Source organism: Diplodia seriata (assembly GCF_021436955.1).
Source record: "Diplodia seriata strain FDS-637 chromosome Unknown scaffold_10, whole genome shotgun sequence".
NCBI classification, from domain to species: domain Eukaryota; kingdom Fungi; phylum Ascomycota; class Dothideomycetes; order Botryosphaeriales; family Botryosphaeriaceae; genus Diplodia; species Diplodia seriata.
In genome coordinates, this window is record NW_027117317.1 from 1,162,498 (window position 1) to 1,175,309 (window position 12,812).

Consider the following 12,812-nt stretch of genomic DNA (forward strand, 5'->3'; position numbering starts at 1 on the left):
CATGGTGTCATCAACTTTGAATGCTCTGGACTTCACTCGGACGGCGGAGAACAAAGATCAGTCCTCCTGTTTTTCTTTTAGCTTTAGAAGTCGTGTGTTTGCTTCGGCATAGCACTTGGCAATAACGGGAGGATAAATAAGATTTTTGAAACGTTCCCATCGTGTTCGTTTCCTGTTTCAAGTTGCCCAATCTATGCGTTGTCGTCCCTGAGAATCCCAATTAGGCGTCGGGCCACCTGTATTTACTTGTAGGACCACGCGTACATGACGTCTGTCAGTGCGCTGTCACCGGTCACGGCGAGCTCCTTGAGGCTGTCGCGGCCGCCTGATTGCTATTCTTGGTTTGGTGTGGATCTGCACAATTCGTGCTTCAGATCGAAAATCGGTGGCCTCTGCTGGCTCCTTCAATCACACTCCGAGCCGGCCGGTGCCAGGCCAGCCGGCCCAGACTCCTCCAAGCTCTGCGGCCAGAGCTTCGGCAGTCCGGCCCTGTGCATCCTTCAATGTCCGGATGTCTTCCTTGCCAGCCTGATCTTCTCTCTCCACGCCGAACTGCTTTGCAATGTCGAAGACCTCCTGAGGAAATTGAGAAAGGTCCAATTTCGAGGCTAGGAGCAGCAGCAGCCATACGATCTCTTGGCTTCCGCCTTGCACGGCCGCGTGGAGACCGGACTGCATGTCGCCAAGGGTATCCTGATAACGCAGAATATCCATTTTGGGCCCGTCTTGCATGGCGTCTTCATCATCGCTGCCGTCGCTATCATCATCCTGCAGCATGGCAATCACCGCGTCGTAGTCGCCCTCGCGGCAGAACTCGAGGAATGCGCGACATTTACGTTCCTCTGGGTAGGCCTTGAGATAACCCTCCTCGCTGAGCAGCGGCAGGATGTCGACATTCTGCTGCTGGCCGCCTTCATTGTGAATGTGGCTGAGGACCTGCTGGCCGCCGTCGGGGGCCGTGGACACGATGCTAGCTTGACAGTTGGGACAATCGGTGACGGAATACGCGTCCAAGAGACACTCCCTGCGAACACGTTAGCTGAAATTGGCGATCGTGGCGGTGCCCTGCAAGGAATCCAACATGGAATTACCAGTGGTAGTGGCATCCACAGTTCAGATGCACGTCGTCGGGGACGGTTTTCTTTGCGCTGGCGGCAGCGCTGCTGGAGCCGCCCATCTGGACGTCATCCTCGCTGTCGCTGTAGTCGACCTCGAGGATCAGCGGGCTCTGGCAGGCGACGCAGGCGGCCATGGCGGGCAGTGATTTTGCGGCGGGTTGTCCTCACAAATTTTGGATCAGCGCGCGACAAGCTTTTGGACAGGCGGGCCCGTGCCCTGCGTCATCCTTGCCGCCCTGGCGGTGATCCCTTCCCCGGGGCGCGCCCCCGTGCGCGCCCTCCGATCAGCATCAGCTTACTTCGCTCAGGAACGTACACACAATTAGAAACGCCCCAAGCCGCAGCCCCTTAGCCGCCCTCCCATCTTTTGTGTAGCCCGAAGTCCTCTTGAGTTCTCTGCAGAGCAAATGCGCCCTTCCAGGCACCCAGAGCCATGAGCACCTCGACCGACACGCCGCCTCAGCAGCCGCCTAGCGACTCGCCGCAATCTGCCAACGACGCCGCCAGCCATGCCCCGCCCGCAGACGCTGTGAACCCGCCGCCGGGCGATGCCCCGCCGCCGCCGCCCGTCAACCTGCAGGCGCTGACCGACCGCGCGCTGAACTTCCTGTCGACCGCTACAAACGAGACGCTCGGTGCCTGCCTGGTGGGTCTGGGAGCTACGACCTACCTGGTGCTGGGCAGAGTCGGCCTCGTCCTCATCGGCGTCGTCGGAGGCATCGTGCTGCACGCCCAGTGGGAAGGCTCCCTCCGTGGCTTCCCCGACGATGCCGCCCGCGCCGCCCAGGAGCGGCGGCGCAAGGAACTCGGCCTTGACATCATCAAGAGGGTCATGGACGTGCGCGCGCAGAACAAAGATTCTCAGTCTTCCCGCCGGCGGGATTCCGAAGTTGATATCCAGCTCTTCTCTGGAAAGCAGCTGGATTACTCCACATTCCAGCCTGAGACGGCCACCGCGCTGACAGACCTGACCGATGCCATTGTTCGTGACTATGTCAAGTACGTCACGCGACATGCGGCTATTTTTGACGACAGTGTAGCTGACGGCTTTACAGATGGTGGTACGGCCCACTTGTGCCCGCCGAACTGGCTTTCCCAAATGCCTGCCGCCAAACGCTTACTGCGTTCATTCTCTCTGTTTCCAACCATCTTGCCCGGAAGCGCCCGGCAGACTTCTTCCTTGAATACCTAACAAACTCATCCGCTATCATGATAGTTTTCCTGAACGAACTATCCGATGCCATCGGAGGCTCTCCGTCCACGACTGCCGTCGAAGCGGTTCAATCCTACCTGCGGCTCAAACCGGAGAGCAAGTTGTCGAGCGTTTTGGATAGGAAACACCAGGAGAAGAAGTTCGATGCTGTTGCGGAGGATATCTTGGAGAATTATCTGGAGCCCAAGACCTACAACTGCAAGCCGGCACGCATATTCTTGAGGCAAATCCTTGCCAAGGTTGTTCTTGAGATGGCACTGACTACTATGTCTAAGCCCGAATGGATCAACGGCTGGATAGTCTACATGCTGGAGGAGGGCGAACCAGAGCTCATGAAAGAGATAGATGCTGGGGTGCAGGGTTCAAAGGGCCGTAAGCTCGAGGAGGTTAAAGACCAGGTGGCAACTGCAGAGACGGCAGCGAAGAAGGAGCAGACAGAGGCAAAGCAGACAGAGGATAACAAGACTAAGGCAACGCATCGCCGGGTCGTCAGCAAAGCCCAGGAGGCTATGGATGAAGCGATGAAGGAGGCCCAACGGCTGACACAAATGATCCAAGAGGAAGAGGCAACCAAACCCCCTGAAATCGGAGAGAAGGACAAGGGCGAGGAGACAAAGCTGGGTAGGAAGAAGTCCACCTCGGGACTCAGCGACGAAGTCTCGGATGGCACGCCGCAGGAAGCGTTCACGCCGACCTCATCCCAGAGCGACCAGAACGAAGAACGTCCTCAGTCTCTACATGACTCGGTTATTGGGAAAACCAGCCTGCACGAATCTTCGAAGGTGAGAGATCCAACAAGCGAATCAGTCCGAAAATCTTCATCGGACGAGGAGAAGTCGCCCAAATCCACTTCAACAGCACCAAAACAGGCATTCACCAGCTTCGATCAGATTGTCACGTCGCCCACTCCGACAGCGCTAGGCGGCCGCCCTCAGAGCGTCAGCAGCAAACCGCCGCCTTTGACCTTGTACAACGCAAACATCTCCATTTTCGACGACTCGCTACCTGGAGACAAGTCTGTGGTAAAATCGAAACCGGTGGGCGACTACTTCGTCCAAATCGAGCCTGCTTCTTCAGCCCACCCCGGGTGGATGATCTCAAGAAAATATGCCGACTTTGAGACCCTGCATGAGGTTCTACGACGTATCTCTGTTGTCTCTGGAGTTGGATTCACAGAGTCTCATCCAAGCCTGCCTGCCTGGAAAGGACACACCAAGAACTCGCTCCGTGGTGAATTAGAGCGGTACCTGAACGACGCTGTTCGATGGCAGCCACTCGCCGAGAGCGAGGGTTTGAAGAGGTTCCTTGAGAAGGATAATGGGCTTCCGGGAGCGAACAAAGGATTTGGCTGGCCTACCCCATCCGCTTTCGAACAGATGGGTAAGGGTATGTTCGACACTTTGTCCAAGGCTCCAAACCAGGCTGCGGCTGGTGGCAAGGCAATCTTTGGTGGCGTCACTGGAGTTTTCGGTAGCTTGGGACCAAAGAGAAAGAGCATGGCCAACCCTCCCAGTAACAACAGCAACAGCAACAGCAAAGCGGAGGATGCATCAGGGACGATCAGGCACAGGAGGGCAGAGAGTACTGTTTCCGAGCTGCCTAATGCTTCCCATTTGAGATCGGAGAGCATGCTCTCCACTAGCGCTAGCGGCAGGCGAAGCACCGAGAGCCTTCGCAGTCCTGTTGCCCGACGCAGCCAAGAGAGCATCCGCAGCCTCCCGGTAGTTGACCAGCAGCCAGCCCCTATCCCTCAGATGGAGCGCCGGCCAAGCTACAATCCAGAGGACACGGAAAACAAAGCCCGGCCGAACTCCTCGATGTCCTCAGCTTATGGAGGAAGCAGGACGCACAGCCGCAACCCAAGCAGGGCACCATCGCAACGAGAGAGTTTGGATATTTCGCCGCTCATGGGCGGTGATCAGATCCTCAACCTTCCTCCTCCGCCATCAGACATCTCCGACACTTATGGTGAACCTGGTATGCCGCTGAGTCCGGAGCGAAAGCGCGGCAGCCGAAGCGAGGAGTCCAGACGCCTCTCCAGGGCATCGACGGCTAGGGAATCTATGCTCAGTGAGACAGGGCGAGGTGTTAGCCCGCCTAAGCTGCCTCGTTCGCAGACGGAGCCTGGGAAGGCGAAGGTTGAATCCAAGCAAAAACCGCTGAACGAGAACGAGACACAGATGGCCGTGGAACTCTTCTTCGCCATTATCAACGAGCTTTACACCCTTTCCTCAGCCTGGCAGATCCGAAAGACACTCCTGGGAGCCGCCAAGACGTTCCTGCTACGGCCTGGAAACCCGCAGCTCGAAAGCATTCGCGTGCTCTTGCAAGACACGGTGTTGGAGGCAAACTCATCGGATGCCGGGATTGCATCGCATATTGAAAAATTGCGGTTCAACACCATGCCAACAGAGGAGGAGAGGAAGAACTGGCCTGCGCCGATGAGCGATGAAGAGAAGGAGAAGCTGCGGGTCAAAGCGCGCAAGCTGCTCGTTGAGCGTGGGATGCCACAAGCACTCACGAGCGTAATGGGTCAGGCAGCGAGTGGCGAGGCGCTCGGCAAGGTTTTTGATTGCCTGCAAGTTGAAGACGTTTCTAGAGGGTTCATGTTCGGGCTGCTGCTTCAAGCGGTCCGAGCAGTAACGGCATAGAAGGACTTTGCCTTCATTCTGTTGAGAGTATGATTCTGTTGACGAAAAATCGCTGTAACGACAAATATTCCCCCCACTTTAGGCGCTGGATAGGAATGGCATGGCGGCGGTGAGTCGAGCGCACTCATCAGCCTGCGGATGGAGATATTACCCCCCGGTTCTTTTTGCTTCTTCTTCCTTCTTTCGTCTCGCATTGTTTCTAGAATTCATGTCATCGTTCATTCCCGTCCCCTTGCAGCACTTGGATTTGCACCTCACGTTCTTCCACGAGCAATGTACGATATTTGTAGCTTCTTCGATGATTAGAAATACAGAGGTCTAGAGCGACTGTCGGCCTAGACCGCTAGGGAATTGCGGATTGCATTTATCGGCCTGACGACGCTACTGCGTTACCTCGTTGGGGGTTCGATTTCTCTCTTTCTTTGGGTTGGACCGTGAAGCGGGCTAATATAAGGAACATATACCTTGGTGCAGCAGAACAGTTCGACTATATGGCACAGTCCCTCGAGCTTCACCTACGACAGGAGTCGCACGTCGTGATGCACATGCCGATTCTGGAAAGGCAGAACGAGCCAACTGGAGCTACGATCGTTTCTCAAATCGGAGGGTCCACTCGGTCCACAGAAAGACGGTTTCCAGGTGCTCATATGCATCATCCTGGACCTAGTGCTGACTTGTTTCAGAGGAGGGTGTGTCTCCCGCGCGCAGAAATCAAATAACTATGGCCAGTCAAGGCTTGATTGTAAGCTCGTCTTTCTTTTTGAAATTTTTGAAACCTCTCAGCGCCACACGAGCAAAAGGAGCCAAGTGTACGGCAACCCCCCGCAATAAGGATGAGGAGGCGTGTGGAGCACCCGCCGGTAACCTCGGGATTGACGTTAGGGTGCATGCAAGACCCACCTAATGAAGGAAAGCGTGTCTGTCTCCGCGCCGGGTACCTTCGCCTCCCGTCCCGTCTCACCACTTCCGATTGCCATTGTTTCTTATCTCCGGCTCGGGTTGTATTCTCTATCCGTGCTAAACATTGCGTGGTTTTTTTCCTTTCAAGTCCGTTGGCTGGTTGGGGACCGCCCTTTTGCCCGTTTCGGAAAAGCCGAAGCCGCGCTAAGGATATCAACATGGAGAGAGCGTGATGGGGCACGTCATGCGATGACCTCTCCCGCTGTCTAGGTCTCGTGCTGAACCGGGGTTCTCGTCTCGGTGTCCTTGGTGGTGCTGCCAAGGGTTCTTCTTCCATGACGTGGGACGGTGGGACCACGCGCCGGGACGCGATTGCTGTCCGCTGTTTTGGGTCCCAGCTTACCGTGCCCAGGCTTTTCTGTCGTAATCGCGAGCAGACACTCCCCGTCAGTGGTGACGGCCGAGCGGAGAGGCGGGGCCGTTTGGGGTGATGATGGCAATTGGTTGAGAGGGTGTGTAGACTCCATAGTTGACGCCGGGGATAGACAGGCGTTGATGTCGATGGTGTCTTCGGCTGCTGATATCTCCGACGAGCCGGGTAGCCAGACGGCGGCGTCATGGTGGCCCTGCAAGAAGCATCTCTTCTCCCCCTACAAATACTGCCGAAATCAGCGCCCATCTCTTCATTGTCTACCACGGCTCTCCAAGCTCTCCAACACAGAAAATGGCACCAGATCTCAACTCAATTGCCCAAGGCTTCGTCAAGGATGGAAGGTGGGACTACTCGACACCCGGGTCCGCAGGCTACGACATCCCGGACACGATCCTGGACGACCCGGAAACACGCAGGGTGAAGGTGCTCACCATCGGCGCGGGCTTCTCGGGGATCATGCTGGCCTACCACATCCAAAAGAGCTGCGAGAACGTAGACTTCAAGATATACGAGAAGAACGAGGACATTGGCGGCACTTGGCTGGAGAACCGATACCCGGGGTGCGCCTGCGACGTCCCGAGCCATGCGTACACTTACAAGTAAGTCGAGTGCTTGAGTCCTGCTCGTCAGCATCAAATGACAACGACATCAGCTTCGCGCTCAACCCAGACTGGCCGCGCTACTTCTCGCAATCGCCCGACATCTGGAAGTACCTCGACAAGGTGTGCGAGGTCTTCGACCTGCGCAAGTACATGACCTTCCGCACCGAAGTCGTCGAGGCACGCTGGCACGAAGACGGCGGCAAATGGCAGGTGAAAGCACGGCAGCTCGACAGCGCCGGCAACGTCCTGCGCGAGTTCGAAGAGGACTGCGACGTGCTGCTGTACGCGACCGGCATCCTGAACAACTTCAGGTGGCCGGACCTGCCCGGCCTGACGGACAAGTTCAAGGGCCGCGTCGTGCACACGGCGCGTTGGCCGCGCGAGTACGGCGAGGAGCAGTGGAGGGGCGAGCGCGTGGCCGTCGTCGGATCCGGCGCCAGCTCCATCCAGACGGTGCCCAACATGCAGCCGCACGTCGGGCACCTGGACGTCTTCGTGCGCACCGGCGTGTGGTTCGTGCAGCTGACGGACAACGCCGAGAAGATTGTCGAGTACGCCGACGAGACGAAGGACGAGTTTCGCAGGGAGCCGCGGAAGTTGGTCGAGCATGCGAAGGGGATCGAGGACCAGGTGAATGCCATCTTCGAGGTCATGTTCGAGAAGAGCGAGAAGCAGGCGAAGGCGCAGGAGGCCATGCGCGCGCGCATGAAGGAGATGATCGGGGACCCGCGGCTCGTCGAGGGCTTCACGCCCAAGTTCCAGCTCGGATGCAGGCGCGTCACGCCCGGCGACCCTTACATGGAGGCCGTCACCAAGGAGAACGTCGACGTCCACTTCACCGCCGTCGAGCGGTTGACCGAGCATGGCGTTGTCGGCGCGGATGGCGTCGAGCGCGAGTGCGACACGGTCGTCTGCGCCACCGGCTTCGACGTCACGTACCGCCCGCGCTTTCCCGTCGTCGGCCGGAACGGCGTCGACCTTGCGGAGAAGTGGAAGGATGCGCCTGAGAGCTATCTGGGCATCACGGTGCCGGATATGCCCAACTTCTTCATGTACATCGGCCCGACGTGGTAAGTGACTGATGCCATCGAGTTACACGAAACTGGAAGCTGACTCTGCAGGCCGGTGGAGAATGGAAGTGTTGCCGGACCGTTGGGTGAGGTTGTCAACTACACGGTCAAGTTCATCAAGAAGCTGCAGAAAGACCATATCAAGAGCTTTGCGCCGAAGCAGCATGTCACGGATCAGTTCAACGAACACGCGCAGGAGTGGTATAAGCATACCGTGTGGAAGGACAGCTGTCGCTCCTGGTACAAGAACAACGATACCGGTCGAGTCAACGGTGAGTTCCGGAGGACGTCGCGATTGATATCGGCTTTGGGCTAATGTATCTTTTTCAGCTGTGTGGCCGGGTTCGTCGCTACATTACAGTAAGCTGTCGAAGATTGTGGCGAGGGGGACTAAGACAGGGTGCTGACTGCGCATCAGTGCGGACGCTACAGGAGCCTCGCTATGAAGACTACGAAATCAAGTACGAGAACGCTCGCAACATGTGGGCATTCTTAGGAATGGGCTTCGTCCGCGAGAACAAGATACCGGGCGCGGATCTGTCGCCGTACTTGAGCCTGAAGGAAGTCGACCCGAAGTGGCTCGAGGCAGTCGGGATGGATCCAGAGGCACCAAGAAAGGCGAGACTTGCAGAGCTGGGTAAGTGCAAGCCATCTTTGCAAGGAGAAAGGATGTAACACTCATCACAGCACCTGACGTGTCGCAGCGCCCTCGGCCGAACCAGCACAAGCTCTGAAATCTCACCCACCTGCCGGCACCACGCGGTGCGATTCCCCGGCAGAGCATTCGCTTCGATTCAAAGAGGACAAGTATCAGACTGTTTGACGTTGATGGTTTCCTATTCGGGAATACAAAGGCTGCGGTAGGGCTGACGCGAGAGAGACTGTTCCACAACAGTCGGCGCGGCCAAGGTCTCGATAGACACATGGCAGATATGCTACCCCGCTTTCGATATCGTGTGGTTGCAAGCCCCTCCGACTGGCTCGTGTGCATGTAAGAAGCGTTTCAATGGAAGCGAGACCTTTCCAATCCATGCGTTACCCATGTTCTACCAGGCCAATTGATATGCCGCCAGCCACGGCAGGAGCGCTGATCATGAGGGTTAAAAATGGCGCCACGACGCAAAGGGTGCCTACCCATGGTAAGGATTTGGCCCCCAGCCGCCCCAAGCATGCATATGTGCAACAAGTATGCATGTACCACACGATATCAGACTCTGCACCACGCCCCGGCCCACGAGAATGGCCAGCCGCGGCTCCCAACACGCCGCTTTTTTTCTGTGCGCCGTGGCATTTTCGCGTCTTATTATCCGCTCCACGAACGTGCTCCAGCGCTTCTTCACTTTGTCACCAGTGATTGTTTGCTTCTACGCTTTTTTGATAGATTAGAATGGCGATGGAATCTGCCTCAACAAGCCATGAGCCAGCCAGTGAGTCGGTATATAGCAGCGATGCAGAAGACATGGCGCGCTTTGGCAAAAAGGCACAACTGAAGGTAATTGGCGCCGATTCAGCCCTGGGCACTTGACCGCTGACCTGTTGCTTCGCAGCGCATTTTCGGCCTCGTGCCTATCGTCGGCTTCACGTGCTGTCTGGTCATAACATGGGAGGCCATGCTCATGTCAGTAAAGCCACGAGCCCTCGCCTCGAGTAACGACGCTGATAGTTCTCAGTGTCTTCCAGGGTGGTCTTCCGAACGGTGGAAATGCGGGACTCATTTACGGATACATTTTCGTTTGGTTTGGAACGATCCTCCAGGTCTTAGTCATGGCCGAGATGGCTTCAATGTTCTAGTCCCACCGTCCTGCCGTCTTATGCCAACGCTGACACTATGACAGGATCCCGCTGGCTGGAGGTCAATACAACTGGTACCTACAGCTAGATCATTCTGGTGATGCTGCCTTTCCCGCTGACTCCTTCTCGCAGGGTCGCAGTTCTTTCTCCTCCTTCATGCTCCAAGTTCCTCAGCTACACCACCGGCTGGCTCTGCGTCATCGGATGGCAGTGCACGGTAGCATCCGCCGGCTACCTCTCGGGCACGCTGATCCAGGGACTGCTGGTGCTCAACTACCCCGACTACGAGTTCCAACGCTGGCACGGCACGCTCCTGCACATTGCAGTCATCCTCGTCGCACTGTTCTTCAACACCATCACCAAACCGCTGCTCCCCATTGTCGAGCTCATCCTCCTGGGCCTCCACGTCGTCGGCTTCTTCGCCCTCATCATCCCTCTGGTCGACCTGGCACCGCACGCGAGCCCAAAGGAAGTGTTCGCCACCTTCTACAACGGCGGCGACTGGTCGAGCGACGGCCTCTCCTTCTTCGTCGGCTTGACCGCCACCATGTTCGCCTTCGTTGGTAAATAACCATTCCTTTCCCCCGCCGCTCAGAGACCAGCGAACAATGACTGAATCTCCACTCCTACAGGCTGCGACGCGGCCACGCACCTCGCCGAGGAGATCCAACACGCCTCAACGACGATCCCGCACAGCATGTTCGCGTCCGTCGCACTCAACGGCATCCTCGGCCTGGGCGCCGTCATCGCCATCGCCTTCTGCCTCGGCAGCAACCCGTCGTCCATCCTCTCCACCCCGACCGGCTACCCCGTCATCCAAATGTTCGCCAATGCCACGGCGCCGTCGCCCGGCTCGGACCTCCGCGCCGCCTCGGCCATGTCGTCCGTCCTCATCCTCGCCTGCGTCGCCGCCACCATCAACGTGCTCGCCTCGGCCAGCCGCATGCTGTGGGCTTTCGCGCGCGAGCGGGGGCTGCCGTGTTCGGCGTGGCTATCGCGAGTGCACAGCATCCCGTGGGGCGGCCACCAACTCACGCGTACGGCCATCAGCAGCACCGGCGTCGGCAACAACAAGAGAAACGACAACAACAACAACACGCTCCCCCTCAACGCCCTCCTCGTCACCGCCGCCACGGCCTCCCTCCTCGCCCTCATCAACATCGGCTCCGCCGTCGCCTTCAACGCCCTCACCTCGCTCGTCGTCCTCGCCAGCTACGCCACCTTCGCCGTGCCCGCCGCCGTGCTCCTGCTCAAGCGCGTGCAGCGCGGCCGCCCAACCGCTCTCGCCTTCGGCGCCTTCACGCTCGGCCAACGCCGTCGCCGTCCCCGTCGTCGCCGCCGCCCTCGGGTACAGCCTGCTCGGCGCCTTTTTTTCGTTGTGGCCGCCGACGAGGCGTGTCGCGGGCCCCGAGGAGCTTAATTGGAGCGGCGTGGTGTTTGGGGCCTGCGTGGTGTGGAGTCTGGCGTATTGGGCCGTCTGGGGGCGGAAGGTGTATGTGGGGCCCGTGTTGGAGGTTGGTGTCGTGCGGAGGGCGGTGGGGGGTGGTGTGTCTGCTGGAGGTGAGGAGTCGGCGGCGGTGCATGGGCCATCCCGCGAGAAGGAGGGGTCTGTGGCGGTTGTAGAGAGGCGGTGAGTGTGCGGTGTGTGGTGGGGGAATGGTGATGGGCCGCGCGGTCGTGGCAGGTTGGGAGTCGATGCGGGGAGGTTGTGTCTGCTTGGGACGGCGGCAAGCTCTAGCCTTGAAAAGACATGCTATGGGTAATGACCCCGAATGATTATCCGTTACACGGAAGGACACGTACTGATTTGGTGATGTTCTCACTCGCTGTCGCAGATGGATTGAGAACACTCAACGAGAGCGGACGGATTTTCTAGGCCATGGACTGAATCGGCCAGAGAAGCAGACTTGAAACACCGCTAACCTGGACAGGCAAGTCTTCATTCGTGTTCGAGAAAAAAAAAAAATACGCGAATCGGTCACTTACTGTAACGCGCTTCAGAAGCTGCAAAACTTGTCAATGAGTCAAGCCGAGCAGTGCTTCCCTCCAGGCTATAAGCCAATGCGTTCACTCCGAATTCAATAATGATGTAGTTAGCATTGTTGCCATGGGCTCCCAAGAGAGAAGCATACAGTTCTACGACCACCGAGTTACCTTCTTAGGTTGTCCTCGGAAGGATCGAAAAATCACCACTACCGCCACAATTCAACGGCTGGCGCTACACTCGATGAACTTCCAAGATGACTTTCCGGGCGGTCAGTACATCGAGATCTTGAGGCCGAAGCCATTGAGAATGAGCCAGATCTTGCGGAGGTAAGACAAGTAGCTGTAACCAGGATCAAGGCGGACCTGGACACCTCACAGCGACTTGCATATGACTCCGCAATTCACAGTATTCGCGACGGAGTGGCTTTGGTCATCGGGCCACCGGGCAACGGAAAGTCAAGGACGGACGCCGCGATAGCCGTGACAGCCGCACTCATGGGGGAAAAGGTTAAGACTGTGGCCCCCACCGACGGAGCAGCAAAGAGCTTTCTGGAGTCGAATGCTTTCCGCCCGGCCACGAAAAAGAGGAAACGAGATCGTCCAGAGATCCAACTCGTGCGGCCTAAAGCGGTAGGGAAGGCATGGAGCATATCTGAAGAAGTCCGGAGCAATGCTTCAAAGCACAAGAAACGAAAATATCACCACATTGGCCAGATGATGGAAGGAGGAAAGGGCGCGGCCACAGTGGCGTGCAGGTATGGCCTTGAAGGCAACCCCATCGTAGATGAGGCCGTCTTTGCATCCCGCAATCCGACGCGCAATCTCGAATTCCCATTTTATCTTGGTGCCGTACGTGCGGATTATCAAGGGATGCTCAGTCGGGCTTCGTGTTATGCTCGGGTGGTCGAGTGGAAGTTCTTGCCAGTCTTAGAGTGGTTCCTTCCACTGCCGAGCACCAAATCACGGAAGCGACGAGTAGGCTGCTGCAGCTGTTAACTCTTCCAGCGACCGACTTGCACTCTATCCTCTTCATCATCGATTACCGCCA

At 57.5% G+C, this 12,812-nt stretch overlaps 4 protein-coding genes across 4 annotated transcripts; 3 read left to right on the forward strand and 1 right to left on the reverse strand.

Moving 5' to 3' along the window:
• Positions 1-408: 408 nt before the first annotated feature.
• Positions 409-1,252, reverse strand: SLS55_009556 (uncharacterized protein; the record flags this gene model as incomplete). The annotated part of the gene is made up of 2 exons (XM_066780954.1): positions 409-1,024; positions 1,092-1,252. 2 exons carry the CDS (start codon positions 1,250-1,252, stop codon positions 409-411), a joined length of 777 nt encoding a protein of 258 aa, XP_066628900.1.
• Positions 1,253-1,551: 299 nt separating this feature from the next.
• SLS55_009557 (uncharacterized protein) lies at positions 1,552-4,982 on the forward strand (the record flags this gene model as incomplete). The annotated part of the gene is made up of 2 exons (XM_066780955.1): positions 1,552-2,117; positions 2,174-4,982. The coding sequence occupies 2 exons, from the start codon at positions 1,552-1,554 to the stop codon at positions 4,980-4,982; spliced, it is 3,375 nt and encodes a 1,124-aa protein (XP_066628901.1).
• A 1,624-nt stretch (positions 4,983-6,606) lies between these two features.
• SLS55_009558 (uncharacterized protein) lies at positions 6,607-10,349 on the forward strand (the record flags this gene model as incomplete). The annotated part of the gene is made up of 10 exons (XM_066780956.1): positions 6,607-6,914; positions 6,968-7,987; positions 8,039-8,259; positions 8,318-8,347; positions 8,406-8,624; positions 9,442-9,479; positions 9,535-9,605; positions 9,658-9,771; positions 9,823-9,852; positions 9,911-10,349. The coding sequence occupies 10 exons, from the start codon at positions 6,607-6,609 to the stop codon at positions 10,347-10,349; spliced, it is 2,490 nt and encodes an 829-aa protein (XP_066628902.1).
• A 126-nt stretch (positions 10,350-10,475) lies between these two features.
• Positions 10,476-11,198, forward strand: SLS55_009559 (uncharacterized protein; the record flags this gene model as incomplete). The annotated part of the gene is made up of 2 exons (XM_066780957.1): positions 10,476-10,483; positions 10,550-11,198. The coding sequence occupies 2 exons, from the start codon at positions 10,476-10,478 to the stop codon at positions 11,196-11,198; spliced, it is 657 nt and encodes a 218-aa protein (XP_066628903.1).
• Between the last annotated feature and the right edge of the window lie 1,614 nt (positions 11,199-12,812).